The 26864-nt window shown below is 37.0% G+C and overlaps 1 protein-coding gene and 1 long non-coding RNA gene across 4 annotated transcripts in view; one reads left to right on the top strand and one right to left on the bottom strand.

The window, feature by feature from the left end:
- UACA (uveal autoantigen with coiled-coil domains and ankyrin repeats) overlaps positions 1 to 26864 on the top strand; it is a 96745-nt gene that overhangs the window by 25606 nt on the left and 44275 nt on the right. The window contains exon 1 of one of the 3 annotated variants that reach the window (XM_073212097.1): positions 26799 to 26864. The exons of the other annotated variants lie outside the window; for them this stretch is intronic. Coding sequence (XP_073068198.1) covers positions 26826 to 26864 — 39 coding nt within the window. The 5' untranslated portion in view covers positions 26799 to 26825. Of the gene's footprint in view, positions 1 to 26798 lie in introns of those variants that run through there. 3 annotated transcript variants of the gene reach the window in all.
- On the bottom strand, positions 1052 to 26830 carry LOC140843200 (uncharacterized). Its single transcript, XR_012120774.1, has 2 exons — positions 26548 to 26830; positions 1052 to 21278 (listed from the first exon to the last, which is right to left on the bottom strand). It is a non-coding gene; the product is annotated as an uncharacterized lncRNA (long non-coding RNA).

The raw sequence follows: 26864 nt of genomic DNA, 5'->3' as shown, positions 1-26864 counted from the left end.
ATTTTAATTTTAGCCAGTTAAACCTGAGCAGAACAAATGAAAAGTGTTAATAGGAATTAAAATATTTCTATAATGATACAGTATTTCACATAACTTATGAATAGGTCACCAATACAAGTTTATCTGCTTTATGGACCATAACATTAAGAAAAATACCTATTTAAAATAGAACCAATCAGTTTTAGAGTGCTTCATATTATTTCTATGTGATATGATATCAAGTGATTTTAAAGTAACCTGTTTGTTTTGGTGATGTGCATTTTCTAGTTAATCAATAATTGATTAATAAAATGAGGAAAAGCTTTATAATGTGCTTTAAGTAATATCTTTATGATTTTTAGAAACATGAATGTAAATTTTCTTTTAATAGATTACCCCCTTCCTCCAAAAAATGCCAGGGAACAGGAAGGAGACTTTTCCTTTTTATATACCCATCACTATACTGTTGGATCTTTGTAAAAACTATGTTCATAATTCAGAATCTAAAAAGTCAAGTTTAATCCTTAAGCTAAAGCTGTTTTGCTAAACTTCTTGTATCTCAACCACAGCCTTATACTTAAAATGAAAGAAATTTGGAGTTTAAAATATACACAAAGAAAGAATGATCCTGGCTGATAGTGAGTGTGGAAAGATCACGAGGACAGAGCTGAGCAATGCATATGGCAGGCTTTGGGGGGTACCTTCCCTTACTCTTCTTCATGAGGTTCCTAGAGCAGAATTGACCCCCAGGCCACCCACCCTCCAGCTCCAGACTGTGGGCTCAGTACAGTTGTGGTTCCCATTATTTGTTTTCTGTGAGATTTCCATTGTGGCTTTTTGTATGTCTGTATGACAAATCCTGTTTTTCTTAAGGCAGCTGTGTGGCTGTTTGTTTCTTGCAAGGAAAGAAGCTTGAACAGAACAATATCCTTGTAGAAAATTTAGAAAATACAGCATATAGAAAGAAAACAAGTCTTTAATTGCATGCTCTGTAACTGTTGACTGCTTATTTCTAACTTTTTTTTTCTTTTTGGTTTATTTCTTAAAATTGTGATTTTACAACCATGATTAATATTTGCATGTCTTTTCAATGTAGTGTGCTCTGTGATCTTATTTATAGTTCAGAAGAAAATTAAAGTCAAATGAAATGAGAATAATTGGAGAAACTATTTAGGGAACATGTATTTATGAAACCTGAATTTTGGAGAGATTTAGTTTCATTATGAAAAGAACAGCAAAGAAGTTTGTAAACAAATAATGAGAAAATGAATGCTGTTAACAGTTTTTGCAATTTCCTCTCTGCTGCTAATATATTCTCTTGTAAGAGTTGAATTAAAGGTTTTGTAGGGGAGACACAGTTCCCTGTTTCCAGGGGAAGGCCTTTTGTCACCTTAATAAATTCGCCGTAGCCTTGTTTAAGCAGAAACTCAATCTTGATTGGATTTGAAGATGCTGAGTTACACTGAAGGTTCCCTGTGGTATTAAATGTCATCTTATTAATGTATAATGAGAATTAAATAGTTTACTACTGGACTAGTTACTTCCATAAGGTTTTTCTCTAATAGAAGCAGTTTATTAGAAGCTTGCTTGGTGAAAGTAGATTTAGAACAATGGGGATTAATGATTGGATTTAGATGTTTAAAACATGGTGTTCTGATGATTCGGTGTGTTCGTTTTAGACTGTTGCTTTGTGGTCAGTGCCAGAGCTCCTGAAAATCTTCCTTCTTATACCTGTGCTGTCATTCGGGTACATTCATTGGTACTTCAGTTGTGCCCCCACTCCTGGTTTCTATTTCTTGTTTAAATGATGATGTAGGAAGTATATAGTTGAGTCAGATCACCTTCCATCTACCTCTGTGGACCCTGTGGAGAATTAAGACACCTGTCTTGAGAGGTGCCCCTTATGGTTGGAAGCACATAGTGAAAGTTGAAAGATTTTCTTTCAAACAGGGAGGAGGAAGGTTTATCTGAAGTTGCCTACTACTTCTCTGCTAGCAGCAAATGTTTCCTGTGACAACTCAAATAACTGTGCTTTTTGTACAGTATGGACTGTACTGCCTTATCCTCAGGAACCAGGGAGGCTTGGACATCCTTGGTCAAAAGGAAAGAGTGCTTGGTCCATTTATCCGTACTAGCCATGGGGTGGTCGCACATAGTGACAAGTATTTACCTTTCCTGGACCAGATAATTCCCTAAGTACTTGAGTCTACTGTAAATTAGTGGTAAATGTAATATTCTTTAATGTAACAAGGGAAGAAATTAATTTTTAGATGTTTCTATATGTCATAGTGCAACTTGTGGGGGAATACACAACAATTACTATTTTGGAGTCATAGGATTTTCTAAAAATCTATCAAAAATATATCAGATATTCTGTGAAATGAAGATTTCAATCTGAGACATGTATTGCAGACCTGTGCTTTCTTTGATTGTGGCTCTTCAGATCTCATTTCCTGGCATGGTCTAAATGAATAGAGGGAAAAGCCACTTGGGGCCAAAATTTACTGTATTCTTGGGAATGCTTACTGTATATAAAAAAATTAAATCTATAAAAGGGTCATACTCTTTAAGACAATTCTAAGCATGCCTTGGTTTAAAATAGTGCAGTATACATACTTCCCAAAGAAACTGAAGCATGCCTTTTAGCTTGTTATTGTTAGCTCTGTGGTACCACAGATTTCTTTGAAAAATGATGCTCCCTAGTATAGTATAAAACACTCAGTGTAAAATTTTCAGTTGAATATTTGTTACCCCACACACATTAAAATTTTTTTAAATCAGAGGTGTTAAAAGACTACCCTATATTTAGGTTTCCTTGCTCTTAAAGAATCTTCCCTCTGAAGCGTACATTTTTTGTGAGCATATGTGTTAAAGATATTTCTGTGTATCATTTTCTGTTAGACTTTATGAATACCAGCTAGCCTGAGAAGCAATGGAAAGCAAAATATTCATCATGTTATTTTACATTTATATAGCCATTTTTTATCTGAAGTAGTCAGGTTGTTGCTGAGGTTCTTGTTCACGGAGTCAAAGAATGAACTTCGCAAACACTCAAGGTAGGAGAGCAAGGTAGAGGCTTTTATTTAGAGATAAAGTGAAAGGACAGAGCTGGCTTATGCCAGGAGGGGACAAGAGAGTCCGTGGTTGGCTCGTTGTCTAGGGGTTTTATGTGTGGTTGAGGATTTTCAGGAATGGGGGTAAAGGGGTAGGGGTGCAGACTTGTTGAGTGGTCCCAGAATGCTTATTTTTGATGAGTATCAGTAGAAATTTGCTGCTCTGATTCTTTCTCAGGATAGCAGTTTCCCTCTGGGAGCATATCAATTAAGACCCCCTGCCCTGCCCTTAAGGTGGGCTGGGCTATTGCCTGTTTGCTAGAGTGTGTTAGGAATCTTACTTCTTAATTTTGGGGGATGTTTATAGCTGGGCTTGTTTACTAAATTAATCTTTTGCTCAGGTTATGGATTACTTGATTAGGATCAGAGAAGGAAACAGCATATAGGTACAGTTAAAAATAAGCTAGGCCTTTTTGCAGGCTAAGGTAAATTTTACAGTGTCATGATCTAATTGATACAGTGAAGTCACGGGTTATGCTGAGACACTTCTCTTTATCTGCAGAACTCTCAACATTCCAGGCTGAGTTGCTCCTGGCCTGTTGAGCTTTAACCGATCTCACTGAAAATGTCTGTGTTCCTAGTCTGGCATCTTTACCCTAGAAAATTAGTGTGATTCTGACTGCGTAATGTTTAACACAGAGTTTTGATAGGGACTTCTTTGCACATTGTTACATTGTTCTGACTGTAATTATCTTGCTCTGCTTTTTCTCTGGAGGCCCTCACCCTACTCTGCCTAAGCCCATGGTCCCTGTCTCAAGGTTTAGAAAGAACTCTTTAATTTCAGTACATGTAATTTGTTTATTCAGTTGCTCAGCAGTCCTTAAGTCCCTTCCTTATGCAGTCAAGTGGCTAGGTTGTGAGGACACAGTGTACTCCTGGCTCTTGAGAAACTTGTAGACAAATGGGGGTGACAGTATTACACCACTCACACATTTAAGTGTAAAGCTACAGCTCTATGTAATAAGTTATGTGAAGGAGAGGTTTAACAGAATATATCATAGAGAAGGCCTGACTTGGTGTGGGAAGTCAGAGAAAGTTTTCTGAAAAAGTTGAGCTGAGATCTAAAATAAATAAGTTATTGTTAAATAGTGTAAGGGAAAGGAATACTGTTCCCAGGTGTCTTGTGAGGGAACTTGGAACATTCGAAGAATTTCACTCTGAAAAGAGATTGGAGAGTTGGGGGTAGAGTATCCAACTTCAAGATTATACTTTGGAGGTCAATAGGGGCCAAACCATGAGGAACCTTAGAGGTCATGTTAAGGATTTTGATCTGGAGAGCAGTAGGATGTTATTCAGCAAGTGTGAGCATAGTGAGTTTACATTTAAAAATCGACTTGAATTTGGTAGCTGTATAGTAATTTTTAAGTAGTTGTGCAGCTCAGCATCTTGGTGGTGATAGTGGTGGTGGCTGTAGCAGTGATACTTAATTGCCATTTATTTTGCACTTATTCTGTGTCAGTACTTTAGAGCATACCCAGAGTATAAATATATTAACTCTAATTCTTATACCTAATGAGATAGTTGATATTTTAAAATGAGGAAACTGAGGCACAGTAGGATTAAGTAATTTGATCAAGTTTGTTCAGTAAATAAGTGATCAAGCTGGGAACTCAGTCCAGGCTTTTCTGATGCCAAATCCCTGTTGGCTAATAGGAATTCACTTGAAAATTGTCAATTTTACATTTTCTGGCCAAACTGTACATGCAGACAGGTTCTTAGAGATGTTTTTTTATAATGATAAATAGGTACTTCTCTGAGTTTGATTTTTCAAACCTACTTGAATTGGAAAAAAAAAAAAGCTGCTCTTAGCTGCCTGCAGAGGGAGCCAGAAAGATTGATATTTTAATAAGCTTTGGAATTCTTCAAGTTAGGATCATAAGCAATTCTGTTGAACTCATATAGGAATAATTGTTAAATGAAATATTTATGTAGTATGTTGTTATTTTAAGTTAAAAGCAAATGTGTATTTAGGTATTGAAAAGAAGTCTGGAAAGACATGTAACAAAATATTAAGTTATATTATCTCTTATTGGTCATTTTACTAGGCTGCTATCTTCTTTTCCTCCCCCCCTTTTTTGAATACATATTCGTCCTAATTTTTCTACCATAAATATGTATTCTGAAATAAAAATAGCTCTTATTTGTAGTATTTATGAGCAGTGTAATTGCTATTAAATAGTTTATAATGAAATTTGTGATGCCTCTTACAGCTTCTGCTCAGGTATGGAGTGCTTCATGACTGCCAAATTATGCCACATGGCTAGGCTCAAAGTCAGTAAGGCACAGATACAAATGTTCTTCCCTCTGGAGGTATAGGCAAGTTACAAGCCTCCTTCAAGGACGGTGGTCGTAAATAGTGAACAATAATATAATCACCACAATCTGTTCTCTTGAACACAAATATTAACTTCCTTCATACAAAATATATTTGTCCCTTCCTCAAGGAAAATACATCAAGAACTTCTTTCCATCATGTTAGTCTTGAAGTCTAGAATCTTGTTAGAATTTCTACATCATATATGGATATAGATTTTTCTTGATCCAGAGTCTAGTTATCTTCTACCTTCTGTCTCTCCAACATAGAGTGATAGAACAGGGATAGACTATCCATCCATGCAAACAGTCCATTAAGAAAGGGGAAGAGTGGAGGCACATAGCAATCACTGGCCCCGGGCAATTGTAAAATTTCTGTTGGGTAAATGTAGTGAGGTCTCCTTTTCTTGAAACTAGAGGATGTTCCATGATTGAGCCCTAGTTTTACTCCTGTGTGTAGCTCCCCACTCCATTGTTTTCCATGGCTCTATGCTGGGCCCTTCATTGAAGTATTTTCTTTAATATACCATTCTTGTCCATATTTGATCCATGTATTGGAGGGTATACCCTTCTTGGCCAGGGAATGTGGTAAGGGTTGTGCAGTTTTGCGAGCCTGCTGCTTGCCTGTAGAAATCGTGGGGCCCAAAGATGATTTAGAACAGTAACAGACTCTTAACTCAGGCTGGGGGTTGTTTTCGAAGTTGTCTTTGGTCTTTATTTAACTTGAGTCTTATCCATGTGCTAATACTATATCCTCAGTTTTTTGATATATGCATTTTTCTCTCAACTTCAGTATGGTTATCTTGAGCTTATTGAGCTTCTGTGGGACCATATCCTTAGTCTCTTCCTGGGGGGAGTGCCCCTATGAGCCATTTTGTTCCACTGAAAGAGTTCATTGGGTGAAAGGAAAACACTTGCTTCCTTTACTCAGTACTCATTGAATATTTCTGTACTCCAAGTGCATATGGGTTTTTTGTTGTTGTTGTTTTTTTGTGTGTGTGATTACTTTTTTTTTGGTATCATTAATCTACAATTACATGAGGAACATTATGTTTACTAGACTCCCCCAATCATCAAGTTCCCCCCACAAACAACATTACAGTCACTGTCCATCAGCGTAGTAAGATGCTATAGAGTCACTACTTGTCTTCTCTGTATTGTACAGCCCTCCGCGTGCCCCCCCATTATACATGCTAATCGTAAAGTCCCCTCTCTTCCCACCCGCCCTCCCCAGTCCCTTTCCCTTTGGTAACTGTTAGTCCATTCTTGGGTTCTGTGATTCTGCTGCTGTTTTGTTCCTTCAGTTTTTCCTTTGTTCTTATACTCCACAGATGAGTGAAATCATTTGGTATTTGTCTTTCTCCACCTGGCTTATCTCACTGAGCATAATACCATCTACCTCCATCCATGTTGTTGCAAATGGTAGGATTTCTTTTCTTTTTATGGCTGAATAATATTCCATTGTGTATATGCACCACATCTTCTTTATCCATTCATCTACTGGTGGACACTTAGGTTGCTTCCATTTCTTGGCTATTGTAAACAGTGCTGCGATAAACATAGGGGTGCATATGTCTTTTTCAAACTGGGCTGCTGCATTCTTAGGGTAAATTCCTAGGAGTGGAATTCCTGGGTCAAATGGTATTTCTATTTTGAGCTTTTTGAGGAAACTCCATACTGCTTTCCATAATGGTTGAACTAGTTTACATTCCCACCAGCAGTGTAGCAGGGTTCCCCTTTCTCCACATCCTCACCAACATTTGTTGTTGTTTGTCTTGGATGGTGGCGATCCTTACTGGTGTGAGGTGATATCTCATTGTGGTTTTAATTTGCATTTCTCTGATGACTAGTGATGTGGAGCATCTTTTCATGTGTCTGTTGGCCATCTGAATTTCTTCTTAGGAGAACTGTCTATTCAGCTACTCTGCCCATTTTTTAATTGGATTATTTGCTTTTTGTTTGTTGAGGTACGTGAGCTGTTTATATATTTTGGACGTCAACCCTTTATTGTATCTGTCATTTATGAATATATTCTCCCATACTGTAGGATGCCTTTTTCTTCTATTGATTGTGTCCTTTGGTGTACAGAAGCCTTTCAGCTTGATATAGTTCCACTTGTTCATTTTTTATTTTGTTTCCCTTACCCAGAGAGATATGTTCATGAAGAAGTTGCTCATGTTTATGTCCAAGAGATTTTTGCCTATGTTTTCTTCAAAGAGTTTTATGGTTTCATGACTTACGTTCAGGTCTTTGATCCATTTCGAATTTACTTTTGTGTATGGGGTTAGACAACGATCCAGTTTCATTCTCTTACATGTATTTGTCCAGTTTTGCCAACACCAACTGTTGAAGGCGCTGTCATTTCCCCATTGTATGTCCATGGCTCCTTTATCATATATTAATTGACCTTATATGTTTGGGTTAATGTCTGGAGTCTCTATTCTGTTCCACTCGTCTGTGGGTCTGTTCTTGTGCCAGTACCAAATTCTCTTGATTACTGTGGCTTTGTAGTAGAGCTTGAAGCTGGGGAGCGAGATCCCCCCTGCTTTACTTTTCCTTCTCAGGATTGCTTTGGCTATTCGGGGTCTTAGGTGGTTCTGTATGAATTTTTGGACTATTTGTTCCAGTTCATTGAAGAATGCTGTTGGTAATTTGATAGGGATTGCATTGAATCTGTAGATTGCTTTGGGCAGGATGGCCATTTTGACAATATTAATTTTTCCTAGCCAAGAGCATGGGATGAGTTTCCATTTGTTGGTGTCCTCTTTAATTTCTCTTAAGAGTGTCTTGTAGTTTTCAGGGTATAGGTTTTTCACTTCCTTGGTTAGGTTTTTTCCTAGGTATTTTATTCTTTCTCATGCAATTGTGAATGGAATTGTCTTCCTGATTTCTCTTTCTATTAGTTTATTGTTAGTGTATAGGAAAGCCACAGATTTCTGTGTATTAATTTTGTATCCTGCAACTTTGCTGAATTCAGATATTAGTTCTAGTAGTTTTGGAGTGGAGTCTTTAGGATTTTTTATGTGCAATATCATGTCATTTGCAAATAGTGACAGTTTGACTTCTTCTTTACCAATCTGGATTCCTTGTATTTCTTTGTTTTGTCTAATTGCCGTGGCTAGGACCTCCAGTACTTTGTTGAATAACAGTGGGGAGAGTGGGCATCCCTGTCTTGTTCCTCATCTTAGAGAAAAAGCTTTCAGCTTCTCGCTGTTCAGTATGATGTTGGCTGTGGGTTTATCATATATGGCCTTTCTTATGTTGAGGTACTTGTCCTCTATATCCATTTTGTTGAGAGTTTTTATCATGAATGAATGTTGAATTTTGTCGAATGCTTTTTCAGCATCTATGGACATGATCGTGTGATTTTTGTCCTTCTTTTTGTTTATGTGGTGGATGATGTTGCTGGATTTTCGAATGTTGGACCATCCTTGCTTCCCTGAGATGAATCCCACTTGGTCATGGTGTATGATCCTCTTGAAAATTTGGTTTGCGAATATTTTGTTGAGTATTTTTGCATCTATGTTCATCAGCGATATTGGTCTGTAATTTTCTTTTTTGGTGGGAGTCTTTGCCTGCTTTTGGTATTAGAGTGATGCTGGCTCCATTGAATGAGTTTGGGAGTTATTTCCTCCTCTTCTATTTTTTGGAAAACTTTAAGGAGAATGGTATTATGTCTTCTCTGTATGTCTGATAAAATTCCGAGGTAAATCCATCTGGCCTGGGGGTTTTGATCTTGGATAGTTTTTTAATTACTGCTTCAATTTTGTTGTTAGTGATTGGTCTGTTTAGATTTTCTGTTTCTTCCTTGGTCAGTCTTGGAAGGTTGTATTTTTCTACGAAGATGTCCATTTCTTCTAGGTTTTCCAGCTTGTTAGCATATAGGTTTTCATAGTATTCTCTGATAATTCTTTGTATTTCTGTGGAGTCCGTCGTGATTTTTACTTTCTTGTTTCTGATTCTGTTGATGTGTGTTGATTTTCTTTTTCTCTTAATAAGTCTGTCTAGAGGCTTATCTATTTTGTTTATTTTCTCAAAGAACCAGCTCTTGATTTCATTGATTTTTTCTATTGTTTTATTCTTCTCAATTTTATTTATTTCTTCTCTGATCTTTATTATATCCCTCCTTCTGCTGACCTTAGGCCTCATTTGTTCTTCTTTTTCCAATTTCGATAATTGTGACTTCAGACTATGTATTTAGAATTGTTCTTCCTTCTTTAAATATGCCTGGATTGCTATATACTTTCCTCTTAAAATGGCTTTCGTTGTGTCCCACAGAAGTGGCGGCTTTGTGTTGTTGTCATTTGTTTCCATATATTGCTTGATCGCTATTTTAATTTGATTATTGATCAGTTGATTATTTAGGAGCATGTTGTTAAGCCTCCATGTGTTTGTGAGCCTTTTTGCTTTCTTTGTACAATTTATTTCTAGTTTTATACCTTTGTGGTCTGAGAAGTTGTTTGGTAGAATTTCAGTCTTTTTGAATTTACTGAGGCTCTTTTTGTGGCCCAGTGTGTGGTCTCTTCTAGAGAATGTTCCATGCGCACTTGAGAAGAATGTATATCCTGTTGCTTTTGGGTGTAGAGTTCTATAGATGTCTATTAGGTCCATCTGTTCTAGTGTGTTGTTCTGTGCCTCTGTGTTCTTACTTATTTTCTGTCTGCTGGATCTGTCCTTTGGAGTGCGTGATGTGTTGAAGTCTCCTAAAATGAGTGCATCGCATTCTGTTTCCCCCTTTTGTTCTCTTAGTATTTGTTTCACATATGTTGGTGCTCCTGTGTTGGGTGCATATATATTTATAAATGGTTATATCCTCTTGCTGGACTGAGCCCTTGATCATTATGTAATGTCCTTCTTTATCTCTTGTTACTTTCTTTGTTTTAAAGTCTATGTTGTCTGATACTAGTACTGCAACACCTGCATTTTTCTCCTTGTTCTTTGCATGAAATATCTTTTTCCATCCCTTGACTTTTAGTCTGTGTATGTCTTTGGGTTTGAGGTGAGTCTCTTGTAAGCAGCTTATAGATGGGTCTTGCTTTTTTATCCATTCTATTACTCTGTGTCCTTTGATTGGTGCATTCAGTCCATTTACATTTAGGGTGATTATTGAAAGATATGTACTTATTGCCATTGCAGGCTTTAGATTCATGATTATCAAAGGTTCAAGGTTAGCTTCTTTACTATCTTACTGTCTAACTTAACTCGTTTATTGAGCTATTATAAACACTGTCTGATGATCCTTTATTTCTCTCCCTTCTTATTCCTTTTCCTCCATACTTTACATGTTAAGTGTTTTATTTTGTCCTCTTTTGCATTTCCTTTTACTGCTTTTGTGGGTAGTTGATTTTATTTTTTGCCTTTTGTTAGTATTTGGCTGTTCTGCTTTCTTTGCTGTGATTTTATTTTTCTCTGGTGACATCTATTTAGCCTTAGGAGTGCTTCCATCTAGAGCAGTCCCTCTAGAATACCCTGTAGAGGTGGTTTGTGGGAGGCAAGTTCCCACAACTTTTGCTTGTCTGGGAATTGTTTAATCCCTCCTTCATATTTAAATGATAATCGTGCTGGATACAGTACTCTTGGTTCAAGGCCCTTCTCTTTCATTGCATTAAATATCATGCCATTCTCTTCTGGCCTGTAAGGTTTCTGTTAAGAAGTCTGATGATAGCTTGATGGGTTTTCCTTTGCAGGTGACCTTTTTCTCTCTCTGGCTGCCTTTAATGTTTAATACTCTGTCGTTGTCCTTGATCTTTGCCATTTTAATTATTAAGTGTCTTGGTGTTGTCCTCCTTGGGTCCCTTGCATTGGGAGTTTTGTGGGCTTCTGTGGTCTGAGAGATGAGACTATTTCCTCCCCCAGTGTGGGAAAGTTATTAGCAATTATTTCTTCAAAGACACTTTCTATCCCTTTTTCTCTCTCTTCTTCTTCTGGTACTCCTATAATGCGAATATTGTTCCGTTTGGATTGGTCACACAGTTCTCTTAATATTCTTTCATTCCTGGAGACCCTTTAATCTTTCTGTGCCTCAGCTTCTCTGTCTTCCTGTTCTCTGATTTCTATTCCATTAATGGCCTCTTACATCTCATCCAGTCTGCACTTAAATCCTTCCAGAGATTGTTTTGTTTCTGTATTCTCCCTCCCTACTTGCTCCTTTAGCTCTTACATATTACTCTGCAGGTTCATCAGTATGGTTATTACCTTTATTTTGAATTCTTTTTCAGGAAGATTGATTAAATCCATCTCCCCAGGCCCTCTCTCGGGGATAGTCTGGGTAATTCTGGACTGGGCGAAATTCTTCTGCCTTTTGATAGTGAGAAAGTTAGCTGTAGGCAGGTAGTGCGTGTGTCAGCTGGAAGAGCAAAGTTCTTTCCTGTTTGCTGGTCACCTTGCCCTTCTCCGCTGCCTGTGTTGGTTACCTGCACTCCTGAAGTAGCCTCTGGATTTATCCCCTAAGCTGCCGTGCGTGGGGTCGCCATCAGTGTAGCCCAGAGCCCTGCGGGGAGTGGTAGGCATGCCATGTGTGCTCTCGCAAGAGCAGCACCCCTTCGCGCCTTGCCCCAGTTTCTTCTGCCTGCGCCAGGCAGCCGTGTGCTGGTGACGGCCTTTGGGTCTGGCTTGGGCAGCTGCACGCCGAGAGGAGATTCTGGGCAGCTGCTGCATGCACGGTGCTCCCGGGCCACTCTACTGCTGCCTTGGGCCTCCACGGCCGCTCCCTGGCCCCTCGACTGCTGCTGCAGGTGTGCGTGTCTGCTCCCCAGCCACTTGGCTGCCTCTGCCACTGTTGGTGTGTGCGCCTGCCCTCTGGCCACTTGGCCGCTGGCTCCGCTGCCACTGCTCTCCAGCTACTGGGCCACTGTTGGGGGCTGTGCTGGCTGGGGGAATGACTGGCAGGCTGCTTATCGCCATGAGGGGTTTCAGAGCTGCACTGCTGCTCAGGGGGTTAGGGTGCTGGACTTCCTCAGGATTCCAAGAAGCTGGGCTGAGTGTGCCGGGATGATTCCGTCCAGCTGTGAGTTCCCTGTCCCTTTAAGACTTTCAAAAAGCACTCGTTTTTCTTTTGTTCCAGGGGAGCTGGTTGCGGGTACCTGCCTGCAGGTTTTGCTTTTCCGTTTCTAATGTCCAGCACACCATGCACTGTGTGTCTGCACTCCCAGTGCGGATTACTAAACCTGGGTGTTTAGCAGTCTTGGGCTTTCACTCCCTCCTCCTCCGACTTCTTTCCTCCCACCGAGGAGCTGGGGTGGGGGGAGCGCTTGGGTTCCGCCAGGCTGTGGCCTGTATCTTATCCCCTTCACGAGATGCTGAGTTCTCACAGATGTAGATGTATCCTGGCTGTTGTACTGTGTCCACTGGTCTCTCTTTTAGAAATATTTGTATTTGTTGTATTTTCAAAAATATGTATGGTTTTTGGAGATTTCCGCTCCCCTACTCATGCTGCCATCTTGGCTCCTCTCCCACATATGGGTTTTTTACAATACCTTTCTCACATAGTTTTGTGTAATATACAAAAAAAATCAGTATATCCTTTCTTAAATTTGAGAGCATATTACCTTAATATACTGTATCAATCAGGGTTTTCCAGAGAAACAGAAAAGGAGATAGATATATATCTATACAGAAATAGAACTCCATAAGAGAGAGATTCACTTACTTCAAGGAATTGGCTTATGTGATTATGGGGGCTAGAAAATCTGAAATTCGTAAGACAGGTTGACAGACTAGGAATGTAGGCAGGATTTTTATGTTACGGTCATGAAGTAGAGTTGCTTATTTACTGAGAAGGTTTTTGCTCTTAAGGTCTTCAAGTTTTTGGATGGGGCCAACCCAAATTATCAAGGGTGATCTCCTTTACCTCAAGTCAACTGATTTTTCTATGTTAATCATATCTACAGAGTACCTTCATAGCACATCTGGACTCATGTTTAACCAAACAACTGGGCACCAAGGCCTAGCCAAGCTGACACATAATATTTACCATCATATACATATAGCACTATTTTGCACATAGTAGAATATGAATACAGAGCATTCTCTAATGGGTCTCATGGTAAGGCAGCAAACAAATTAGCTTTATCACAGCTAATAAACTAGATGTATTTTGGCTGAAGATGATTGAGCACCTAAAGTAGGTTGGCAAATTATGGCCCACTGTCTGTTTTTATAAATAAAGCTTTATTGGAACTCACCCAAACTTACTCTTTGTTTAATCTGGCTGTTTTCATTCTAAATGGCAGAATTGAGTAGTTGCAACAGAGACCACATGCCTGCAAATCCTAAAATATGAACCATCTAACCCTTTACAAAAAATGTTTGTTAACTCTTAAAGAATAGATAGAAAAGGTGCTATGATTCCTGCTCTGTCAGGTCTACTTCTAATTCAGTGTTTCCCTTCAAGTATGAATTCCAGTAGCAATGTTTTATTGTTTAAAGCCATCAGTTTTATTAGATTCATAAAAATTAATAATTTCTTAATCTTTTCGTTGCAAACACAGCTATTCAGATTTTCTTTTAGATCACATACTGAGTTCAGTTTTTGTGGATAAAATGTATATGAAGTCTATTAGTTTTAAATAAATACTTATGTATCTGGGAACAAAGAGAAACCTCTTTCTGTACAGTTTCATCATCATATTTTCACAATTATAGATTTCAATATATGTATCTATTTTCCTTCTTTTAAGACAGTAAAAAGAATATTTTTGTGCCTAACTCATTCCCTTATTTTAGGTAATGGCTAAAACAAACTATTAATATCTGTAAAGTGAATTAGAATACAAGATGTATTTGTTTCCAAACCAAAGAGTAAATTACAGCTTTAGTTCCTGGAGAGAGTAGAGTCTAGGCCCTGGATTCAGACAGTCCTCGGCTTAAATTTAGTGACTGAAAACAAGAGCTGTTTTATTGCTGCTGACTCCATAGGGCAGCAATTTTGGCTGGGCTCTGTTGCCTGGTTGTTCCTGTAGTCGTGTCTGGGTTTGCTCAGGTGGCTGCTGTCATCTCATAGCCCCTCTAGGGCTGAATGGTCTAAGATGGCCACACTGATACGTCTGGCACTTTATGATACCTGGCACAGATGGGTGGTTTAGTTCTTTCTCTCTGAAGATCTCTCATGCTCCAGGATGCTAACTTGTTCATTCTGTGCCAGCAGCATCCCAAGAGGGGAAGCTGTAAAGTTTCTTGAGACCTAGATACAGAAGTCCTACAAGGTTACTTCTGCTGCATTCCATTTGTTAAAAGAAGTTACAAGTCCAGACCAGAACTAAGGGATAAGAAAATAAATGCCATATCTGGATAGGAAGCATGGCAAAGTCACATTGCAAAGGGCTGGGCTTACAGAAGTGAAAGGAATTAATAGTGGCTGCGCAGTACACCACCATAAATCACTTAGTTTCTTTATATGCCCTGTTTGGAGAGTAGAAATAACAGCATGACTTGAAAAGCTCTTCTTAAAGTTTAACAATTATGTATATAAAGCTCTTACAACTATTTCTTAAAACAATTTTGAAATTGGATCCTTACTTCAAATGCTGTTTTTTTGAATTGTAGACTTAAATATCCTTAGGATACTTCATTATATTTGGCCATGTTTTTTAAATATGGGAGACATAAGATTCCCTGGAAGGAAATCCTGTGTAAAATAGCTGTTATGAATTTGTGTAGAATTTTTAATAAAAAAAAAGCAGTTAACTTCTAATGTGTTTATAAAAACACATATTTTCCAATATCCTGTTTTCATATATATATATCTTTATATTCACCATTTAAAAATTTAAAAATATTGACTAGTAGTGTAAGGTTTGTTATCACTTAATTCTGAAAGCATGTTTTGAGTTCCAGCAAACATATTTTTGTTTAGCTAATGTTTCTTTGCAAAGCCAAGAAAAAATAGAAGGCCAAAGGACCAAAAATAACTCTTATTTTTCACTGTGGTTAAACTCGATCACAAGCTCTTTTAAAAGTATATCTGTTTGGCTTTTTAGTTTGTCAGGAATAACACAGAATGCTTCCTAAATCTGTCCTGTTGTGAGATATATATATCAGACAATGACAGAAATGTTTATTAAAACTCCCCAGAGGTATTACTGTGTTCATTGGTGTGTGTAGGATGAATTGGGAGGCATAACAGATCCTTCGTGTTTTTTACCTCTATGTTTCAAAAATTTCAGTCATGGCATTTAGGCATTTTAAGAACTCTTAATTTGAATTTGTTTTTCTATAAATTTTCTAGGGGTGAAGTTTATGTTTATTTTTTTCTAAATATTCAATTGATTAACATTTCAGAAAGGATATTAAACAAAATCATACTTATCCAGCCTGAGAGCTCTATACTTGCATGATATACACTATAATTTGTTGTATTTAGATTTACATATATACTTATTTTGGAAGTTAATGCTTCCTCTAGTAAGGAAAGGTGAAATAAATAATATTATTAAACAAGTGACACTTATTAAAATTGGAAGGGCAATTTCCTGTCTATTAATAAACTCTTGGTGCCTAGACAGTTCTAATAAAGGAACAAATACCTGTAATAGGGAGGGGTTGGCAGTATGGTATTTATATAACTGACTAGAATATGATCAAACTAGTGGTTAGAAAATCTTATCAAAGCAGCACTTTCTGAGTCCTTCCAACTTCAGTTCTTTAAAGCTTTATTTTTATATTTTATAACCATCTTAGTCCTGAAGATGTTAGATGATTATTTATTATTATTATCTTTTTGTCCTTGGTATTTTTATGTAGAGAAGTCAAGTAAAGCAGGATTAAGCTTGTTATTGTCTTGGTCAGAAAAATGATTGGTAGGACATAATTTTCCTTTTCCTCTCTTTGTTCCATTGAGTCCTAACTACATACTTTCAAATCATACAGTGGGAGTGATGAGAGAAGTGGATGGGGCATAATTAAATAAGGATAAGGAAAAATAAAAAAGGGAAGAGAGTCAGGGTCAGGGAAAAGCACGCTGGATTTTTTTGGTTTACTTTAACACTTTTCTTTCCTTTTCTGTTATGTAAGTTCTAATTTGCTTTTGTATAAGACGAAGGAATAAATCACCTTTGGACTAAGTGGAATGGGGGAATTTCTCTCATCAATCCAGTGAACTGTAGAATAGTTCTTAATTGTGCAGCCTAATTGCCAAGGAATGTTCATGCTTCATGAGCTTTGCTTTCTGCTGTTTGCTCAGTTTTCAGTTGCGGTGGAGCTTGTCTTGGGTTTAGTAACAGGGAATGTGGGTGATGCAGGGCACTGTAAGAGCCTGTTATATTTTGTTTCAATTAGATATTTAGGGGAATTTGCCTAAGTGTACATGTTGCTTAGTTTTTATTTAGAATTCTTTTTTCCCTCAGTAAAGACTTTATTTAGTTGCCTCTGTTCTTTTAATTGAAGAGCCTTATCTTTAGGATCTGATTGTAAAATTCTATTTTGGTGGTGTTATTTTTCTTTCAGGTGGATTTTTTAGTGTAGTTTGTTGCAAAGTTTGTTTAGGTTTCTAGGTCTCAGGTGGGTGAGGTAGATTATGATATCTTTGTTAAGATAATTGATCTTATAAAATTTCAAGGCAAATTAGGATTTAGCTGGTTTATTGTTCAATATAAATTCTTGGAAGTGAAAAAAGGTGCTAGGTAGTTAGGATGAATTATTTTTTTAGACTTGATTCTAAAGCAGCCAAAAGAATCTTCTGAAAAAGAGTTCTTAGTTCCTGAGGTCCCTTTTGAAAAATGTTTATGACAAATTGGGGAATGCCACGTTTTGGATGTGGTGGTGCCTGCCCCGCGCTGTCTCCTATCTGATTCTGTAGTCTCTCTTACCCTATTAGGTGTCAGTTTTGCTGGCCTTTTTTCAAACTGGCCAAGCTGCTTTCACTAGTTGTTCTCTCTGTCTGAGATGTAAATTCTCGCAATCTGTTCCTTCCTTTCATTCAGATCCCATCAATATCACCTCTCAGAACTTTCCAGGTTCCCTAACCTGACAGTCTACCCCACCATTCCTGTCACACTCCTTCCCTATTCTGCCTGATAGTTTATTATTTTCCTTAGTTGTTTACCCTATCTTTTCTCATTAGAACCATCAAATTCCATTAGAAGAGAGACTTTGATATATTTACAGCTGTGATGGTAATGATCGTTTCACAGGTGTATACTCATGGAACTGTGTACATTAAATATGTACATCTCTTTACATGTCAATGATACCTCAATAAAGTGTTTTAAAAAGAGAGAGACTTTAGCCGCCTTACTGCTTTATCCCCAGTGCTATGCATGACATGTGGTAGGTGCTTCATAAAAGTTTGCATGTGCAAATGTGGAAGCTGTCATCCATTTTTGCTGTAAAAGATATACGAAGTTTGTGATGTTTAAATTTTTAGAAGGTACTTGCATTATTACATCAAAGATTTATTTTCACATGGTTAGAGAAATGGAAATAATTAGTGGGTTATGCTAGACAAGAAGTCAGAACAATATGATTCACTAATCATTCTACAACTAACTGCAGTTTCCTTATAATGGACAGAATCCTGTAATCTCCTACTGACTCAATTTCTGCATATATAGCATGAGAAACTGTTAATATTTCATGTTTGTTAGGCTCAGGAGGTAGTAGGGTCAACACTGTTCAAGGATTTGTAGATTCTTTAAGGAATTTTGTCATTATCGTATAAGAATTGAAAAGGATAGAATATAAAATAGAAAACTAGTGAAGAATTTTAAGTGAGGTGGGACCGGGTATAAAGCAGGGAGTGGTAATGGTGGGAGGTACGATTAGGTTTACATTTGGAAAAATCAATGTAGCTGCAGTGTGGAGAATAAAAAGGAAGGGGCTGGAATGAATATGGACACACTGTTGAGGAGTTTAGTGCCACATTCTGGTGAGGAATGGTGCTAAGTAACTTAAAGCAGGGTATTGTTGATGTCCATGGATGAGTGAGTGGATTTGAGTATGATGGAGAGCTTAAATCATTAGAATGTGGGGATAGAGGACCAAGGAGACGACAGCGCCAAGACTGATTTCTATCTAGGTTTCTGTCTTGCACAGTTGAACAGATCATGGTATCATTTGCTGTGTTAGTGAGATTTGGAATGGGATCAGATTTCAGGAGGAAGAACATGATTTCAGTTTGGAACATGGAGGTGCTTTCAGGACACTGAAGAAGAATTGTCAAGATGTTTGAGTACATGGGCCTGGAGTTTAGAGAAGTCTGGGTTACAGATGTGTTATGTGAATCTTTCGTGTATAGATTTCAACTGATGTATCGTGAATATGAAGTGCTTTATAAACTGTAAAAGGTGGTAAGTTGTGTTTGTAGTTTGTTAATTTGTGGTGCTGTCTCAAAACCCGGTGATTTTCTACTTACCTTTTAGTAGATGGCTCAGTCATTTTTTTCTTCAAAAATTTTATGATATTCCCTCTTTTGTACTCATCTGTCTGTCTTTTATACTGTGAGAACAGTTGAAGAAAGTGATTCAGTTTTATTCCTTTGAACTTCCTGAGGCCAGGTCTCATGTTTGTTATGTTCCCTGTGATATATCCAGCCCCCCAACACATAGGATGGCACATATGAAATGGTCATACATGTTTGAAAGTTGAGTGAAGTATTTATATCCCTTTACACATAGATGCTCAGTAGATTTTTCTTGAACAAATAAATTATTCAATCTTCTGGCAGTTTTATAGTACCTAGTTTATAAATATAAAGCATTGTAACTTATATAAAAGACAAAACACTCTTGCTGCCTCTCTTTATCTATATTAGGGGTTTTTATCTTAGGGTTCATGGATTCCATATTTGTAGAGAGGACATCAGTGACCACCTGAAAATAAATGTAAACTCTTTTGAATAGGTGCTTATATGTAATTTTTAAAACGGGGTCCATTGCTTTCCTCAGACTCTTAAAAGGGGGCCATGATACCAAAATTATTATTTGTGAACAAGGTATTTTTGTTTAGCTTTACTTCTTATGGTTTTAAGCAGTTTTCTTATGCAAGTTTTGATGTCATCTTATATATATTTCTGTTTTGGATAGTGTATCAAAACTGTCTTTAGATTAAAATTGGTCGTAAAATCATTTTAGCTGTGATCTGTTGAGTCCATCCCTTAAGTATAAGTTTTTTGTATGGATTTATGTATATTTTAAAGTTCCTTGTTTATTTGCATCTATAAATTTCTTTTCAGGAGACCTTCTGTCCTAAATATTGAATGAATGAAGCAACTGTTGGACTCACTCAGGTTCAAAAAAAGATTAGACCTTTTTTTTTTTGCTTTTTAATTTATTATTATTTTTTTATTATTTTTTATTTTGTTATCATTAATCTACAAATACATGAGGAACATTGTGTTTACTAGACTCCCTGAATCACCAAGTGCCCCCCACATACCCCATTATAATCACTGTCCATCAGCGTAGTAAGATGCTATACAGTCACTACTTGTCTTCTCTGTGTTGTACAGCCCTCCCTGTGCCCCCCACCCCCTACATTATATGTGCTAATCGTAATGCCCCTTTTTCCCCCTTATCCCTCCCTTCCCACCCATCCTCCCCAATCCCTTTCCCTTTGGTAACTCTTAGTTCATTTTTGGGTTCTGTGAGTCTGCTGCCGTTTTGTTCCTTTAGTTTTTTTCTTTGTTCGTATACTCCACAGATGTGCGAAATACTTGTCTTTCTCCACCTGGCTTATTTCACTGAGCATAATACCCTCTACCTCCATCCATGTTGTTGCAAGTGGTAGGATTTGTTTTCTTCTTATGGCTAAATAATATTCCATTGTGTATATGTACAATCTCTTCTTTATCCATTCATCTACTGATGGACACTTAGGTTGCTTCCATTTCTTGGCTATTGTAGATAGTACTGCGATAAACATAGGGGTGCATATGTCTTTTTCAAACTGGGTTGCTGCATTCTTAGAGTAAATTCCTAGGAGTGGAATTCCTGGGTCAAATGGTATTTCTACTTTGAGTTTTTAGAGGAACCTCCATACTGCTTTCCACAATGGTTGAACTAACTTACATTCCCACCAGCAGTGTAGGAGGGTTCCCCTTTCTCCACAACCTTGCCAACATTTGTTGTTTTTTGTCTTTTGGATGGTGGCCATCCTTACTGGTGTGAGGTGATATCTCATAGTGGTTTTAATTTGCATTTCTCTGATGATTAGTGATGTGGAGCATCTTTTCATGTGTCTATCTGAATTTCTTTGAAGAACTGTCTGTTCAGCTCCTCTGCCCATTTTTTAATTGGATTATTTGCTTTTTGTTTGTTGAGGTGCATGAGCTGTTTATATATTTTGGATGTCAATCCTTTATTGGATCTGTCATTTATGAATATATTCTCCCATACTGTAGGATGCCTTTTTGTTCTATTGATGTTGTCCTTTGCTGTACAGAAGTTTTTCAGCTTGATGTAGTCCCACTTGTTCATTTTTGCTTTTGTTTCCCTTGCCTGGGGAGATATGTTCATGAAGAAGTCACTCATGTTTACGTCCAAGAGATTTTTGCCTATGTTTTTTTCTAAGAGTTTTATGGTTTCTTGACTTATATTCAGGTCTTTGAGGCATTTCGAATTTAGTTTTGTGTTTGGGGTTAGACAACGATCCAGTTTCATTCTCTTCCATGTAGCTGTCCATTTTTGCCAACACCAACTGTTGAAGGGGCTGTCATTTCCCCATTGTATGTCCATGACTCCTTTATCGTATATTAATTGACCATATATGTTTGGTTAATATCTGGACTCTCTATTCTGTTCCACTGGTCTGTGGGTCTGTTCTTGTGCCAGTACCAAGTTGTCTTGATTACTGTGGCTTTGTAGTAGAGCTTGAAGTTGGGAAGTGAGATCCCCCCACTTTATTCTTCCTTCTCACTATTGCTTTAGCTATAGATTAGACCTTTTACCAGAAAAAAGATTAGAGATTAATATATAAGGTTTTTAATTATGGTTATTTCTGCATGGTAGAATTATATATCATCTCAATTTTCATTTATAAACTTACTGTATTGTAGATTTTCTACACTGAATGTGCATTACTTGAAAAATGTGGTATATCCATTGCATGTATATACCACATTTTATGTATCCATGAAACATTTTTTACATTTCATGTAATTACTGAAAAAGTTATGAATTTGCAACTGATCTTAATATAATGGAGTCACTATCAAAATTATGATTTATTTTCTTTATGTTGATTTGGAGTTTAAAGTTATCATCCAGGTAGGAACCTAGTGAAATGACTTCTTCGTGTTAGAATATTATTCTTTAGAAAGAGCTATATTTTGGCTTTTACCATAGACGCTTTAGCTTGCTGCATTCTGAGTTTGATGAATTTCTGAGTTTTAAACCAGTGCAGTACCCAAGTATAGAAATGTATTTGTTATAATATATGGTAAACATTAATGCATCTTAAAAAACTTACTGTTTCTTAGAATGCTTTCATTTGCCATTACAGGGCCTATTTTACAAGTCTATGATGATGTACTCAGCAAGATGCATTGAAATGTTAATAGCTTCATTTTAATCCAGAGAGGATTGAGTGGAAAGGATGTGTGCTGCATTTCCTGCCACACTGAGTTAGTGAGGGCCTTGGTAGTATGCATATAAGGTAGTTTAAAATTTTAATTTACACATCAACAAGACTTACTGGACCATTGTATCACAAGTGTATGAAATATATACAGAAGCTGAGAGAACTATAACTCAGCTTTAACAGGACAGTCTTATTTCATCTGTACCCTTCCCTGCTTGATTGTATTTAAAAAAAATTTATTAATCATGCTAATGCTGTGAGAGATTTTGTTTCTTTTGTTTTATTATTTTTATTTTAAGTGTACAGTTCAATAGTGTTAAGTGTATTCACATTGTTGTGCAATTGATGGTGAGAATTTTTCATCTTGTCAATCTGAGACACTGTACCTATTAAACAATAATTCCACATTTTCCTCTTCACCCAGTCCCTGGTAATCACCATTCTACTTTCTGTTTCTATGAATTTGACTAATTTAGATACCTCATCTAAGTGGAATCATACAGTATTTGTCTTTTTTTGGAATTGGTTTATTTTGTTTAGAATAATGTCTCAAGATTTATCCATGTTTGTAGCATATGACAAAATTTCCTTCTTTTTATGGCTGACTAATTCTCCATTGCATGTATATACCACATTTTATGTATCCATTCATCTATCAGTGGACATTTGGGTTGCTTCCACCTCTTGGCTATTGTGAATTATGCTTCTGTGAACATGGGTGAACAAAGACATACATATATATAGTTATTGTATATAAAATTATCTATATATTATATACATATATATATATGTGTGTGTGTGTGTATATATATATATACACACACACACACAGAGAGAGAGAGAGAGAGAAAGAGGGAGGAAGGGAGGAGAGGGATTGCTGGATCCTATGGTAGTTCTCTAGTGTTTTGCAGAGCTACCATCCTGTTTTCCATAGTGGTTGCACCATTTTTCATTGTATACAAGGGTTCCAATTCTTCCACATCTTACCAATACTTACTGCTTGTGTGTGTGTGTGTGTGTGTGTGTGTGTGTGAGAGAGATAATAGCCATCTTAATGGGTGCCAAGTGATATCTCATTATTTTGATTAGCATATCTCTAATGATTAATGATACTGAGAATCTTATGTGATTGTTGGTCATTTGTATATTATATGTGGAGAAATGTCTATATAAGTCCTTTGTGTATTTCTTAATCCAGTTATTTCTTTGTTACTGAGTTGTAGTTCTATATATAATCTGAATACTAGCCCTTTGTCAGATATATAATATGCAAGTATTTCCTCCCATTCCATAGGTTGCCTTTTCACTCTGTTGATTGTGTACTTTTAGGTTTGATGTAGTCCCATTTATCTTATTTTTGGTTTTGTTACCTGTGCTTTTGGTATCATAGCTGAGAAATGATTGTCAAGTCTAGTGTCATGACGCTCTCCCCTGTATGTTCTCTTAGGAGTTTTATAGTTGCATCGTAATTAGGTCTTTAATCATTGAGAATTAATTTTTGTGTATGATATAGGATAATGGTCCAACTTCATTCTTTTCCATGTGGATATCTAGTTTTCCCAGCACCATTTGTTGAAAACACTGTCCTTTCCCCACTGGGTCGTCTTAGCACTCTACTTAAATCATTTGGCCATATATATTAGGGTTTATTTCTGGGTTTTATATTCTATTTCATTGGTCTGTGTATCTGTTTTTATGCCAGTGCCACACTGTTTTTACTATTGTAGCTTTGAATTATGTTTGAAATCAGGAAGTATGAGACCTCTAATTTTGTTTTTCATTTTGAAGATTATTTGGCTATTTAGGTTCCCTTGAGATTCAATATAAATCTTAGGACAGATTTTTCAATTTCTCTAAAAAATTCTACTAGAATTTTGATAGGGATTGTGTTGAATCTGTAGACCACTTTGGGTAATATCGACATCTTAAAATACTAAGTCTTCTAATCTGTGAATAAATATGGGATGTCTTTCCATTTATTTGTGTCTTCTCTAATTTCCTTCAGCAATATTTTATAGTTTTTTGTATATAAGTCTTTAATCTTAGTTAATTTATTCCTAATTATCCTTTTTGATGTTATTATAAGTAGAATTGTTTCCTTAATTTCATTTTTGGGTTGTTTATTGTTAGTGTATAGAAACACAACTGATTTTTGCTTGTTGATTTTGTATCCTGCAACTTTGTTGAATTTGCTTATTAGTTCCAACAAGTTTTCTTTTCTTGTGGAATTTTTAGGGTTTTCTACATATAAGATCATGTCATCTGCAGAGATAATTTATTAATTCCTTTCTAATTTGGATACCTTCTATTTCCTTTTGTTGCCTAATTCCTCTGGGTAGGATTTCTAATGCTATGTTGAATAAAAGTGCAAGAGCAGGCACCCTTATCTTGTTCTTGGTCTTAGAGGAAACGTTTTCAGTGTTTCACCATTGAGTATGATGTTATCTGTGTGTATTTCATATATGGCCTTTATTATGTTTAGGTGGTTTTCTGTTTCCAGGTTGTTGAGTGTTTTATCATAAAAGATGTTGAATTTTGTCTAATGCTTTTTCTGTATCAGTTGAGATAATCATATGCTTTTTTACCCTTAATTCTAATAATGTGGTGTATTACATTGATCAATTTTCAAATGTTGAACTATTCTCACATTCCAGAAATAAGTCCCACTTGGTCATGGTATATAATCCTTTAATGTGTTGAATTCAGTCTGGCCCCCTGATTATTCACATTATTTTTGAAGCAAATACCAGACATAGTAAGCTAATAAGCAGGTCAGCATTTGATAAAATGGCAGATAATATAAGTATTATGAAGAAAAGTGAAGTGGAGCAGGGAGATAAAGAGTGGTGGGGGTATTGGGGCTGGGGCTGTTTCGATATAGAGGTTTGAGAAGCCCTCTGAGGAAGTGACATTTGGGAAGAACCTAAATGAAGGTGAGGGAAGAACCTTCCGGGCACGTGGGACAGTAAAGGTGAGAATTTATTTAGAGCTCTGGGGAAATAGCTGGGAATAGGTTGTAAGAGTAGGAACAGGAGATTAAGTCACAGAGGCTGGGGAGGCTCAGGGTAGAGCAGTGTCTGAGAGCCTTAGTTAGCACGGGCAGCTCCTTATATGGCTTTTATTACTTGTTGCAGGTTACCCCTTTTTAAAAATTTTCTTTGCCTTTGCTGTCCTATCTCTAGAAAGAATGAGCTTGCTTTGTTTAACCAAAGAACAGGGCCTGAGTCTTATCCCAGATTTCCTTTGAAGAAGGGTGAACTAGAGTGGGTGGAGTCTCTTGATCCAGCCAAGAATCCATTGTGATCTATAATGTAACTTGGAAAAAAAATTGTTTCAAAAATAATACATTGTGGTATATTACCTTACATGTTTTATAATTAGAATATGTGTCTAATATTTTAAATTTAAATAGTAGGAAACAGATTTCGTGATGAAATTCATAACAGAATTTTTAACTGGCTGAATGACCTATATTGTCTAGTAGTTACCTCCTTCCTATATACACTTGTGTTGGGATGTTTTACATTCCCATGAAATGGTTTGCCTAAATCTATCTTTTTGGAGGAAGTATAAATCCATGCTATTGTGGTAACTAAAGGGTAAAAAACACCCCGGAGCTTGCAGATGTTTGTTCCGGTCCTTGATAAGGTAAGGAATGTTGGTGCACGTATGTATGTGAAGCATCACTGAGAATGTGGAGAGGGTGTCTGCTTGTCCCCAAGTAGAGTTTTGTGTGCACTCTAGCTTAGTGTTTATTATGCATTTGTCTCTTTTAGTATTTAATCAGCTTAGTTGTTTTTTGAATCCCTGAATCCAGATAATTTGATTTTCCACTGATAAAATATTTACTTTTCATATCAGGCAGGGTGCTAAACTTGGAATTTAAGAGTACTGAGTTAAATTTATGATGAAAAGTATTCATCATAATGCAGTCTATTTAATGTCTTGGCAGTGCCTCTAGCTCTTCTCATTTAACATGTTAGGAGACAGACTGGCAACAGTTGTAAACTGAAACCTGGTTGTATGCAGAATGAGGCTGATAGGGATAGAGGAAAAATAAAGAAAATTGGAAAGTGTTACTGTGTGTGTGTGTGTGTGTGTGTGTGTGTACTTAAACTGTGGCACATTTGCTTAAAATAGAATTTTATATTTTGTTTTCAAGGCTTTTAAAACTTCACAATAGGTGATCCTGGACTGAAACTGGTTTTTAATACTGTCTTGTGGAATAACCAAATCTGTCTCTTAACAATATTGTCATAATGTCACCAAGTTGTTTTTATATAGTAAGTATGTTTTACAATAGGTTTGAGTCATTTGTCCCCACAGACATGAAATTATTACTCAGAGGAGAAGCATGCATTTACAGTATATTCTTAGCTGCTCCTTTCTGTCACTCAGCTGTCAGGTCCTATGGAATCTAAAATAGACCCTGACCAATCGGAGAACAGTCCACACACTGTTCACTGGATGATTTGCATGTGTATGGTTTTATCATGCATCACAACTCTGTGTTGCAGTGCTTGAGGCAGCCGGATGCAGAGCGTGGTTCTGCTTTTCCAGTGGAGTCCTTGAAAGGGACCGCTTTGAAAGACAGCTAATAAAGAATAAGAAATAGGAGGAGTTACAGTACCTGATTTGGGGCTGCTCTTAACCAAATGCTGCACAGCAAGGAAGATAATTTTCAAGCGTAATGAAGGTCGAGAAGGATCCTGAAGATGAAGAAAATATCGTTAGAGATCGAAGCCAAGTGTAGCCCAGCATGAAGTTTGTAGAGCAGCACGAGTGGTGAAAGAGAGGGGCGGCGCAACTTGCTAGGGGTTTGTCTGAGGGCCTGCTTTGTGAGCTACGGAGATTTGTGACTTAACTCGAAGTGGTTTGATTTTAGCACCAAGGAACTAAATCCTGTCTATGATGAAGTGTTGGTTTTCTTGTGCTCCTAAGAACAGA

Source organism: Manis javanica, chromosome 8 (assembly GCF_040802235.1).
Source record: "Manis javanica isolate MJ-LG chromosome 8, MJ_LKY, whole genome shotgun sequence".
NCBI classification, from domain to species: domain Eukaryota; kingdom Metazoa; phylum Chordata; class Mammalia; order Pholidota; family Manidae; genus Manis; species Manis javanica.
The sequence above is the reverse complement of the archived record's forward strand: the minus strand, read 5'-3'. Positions and strand labels throughout refer to the sequence as shown.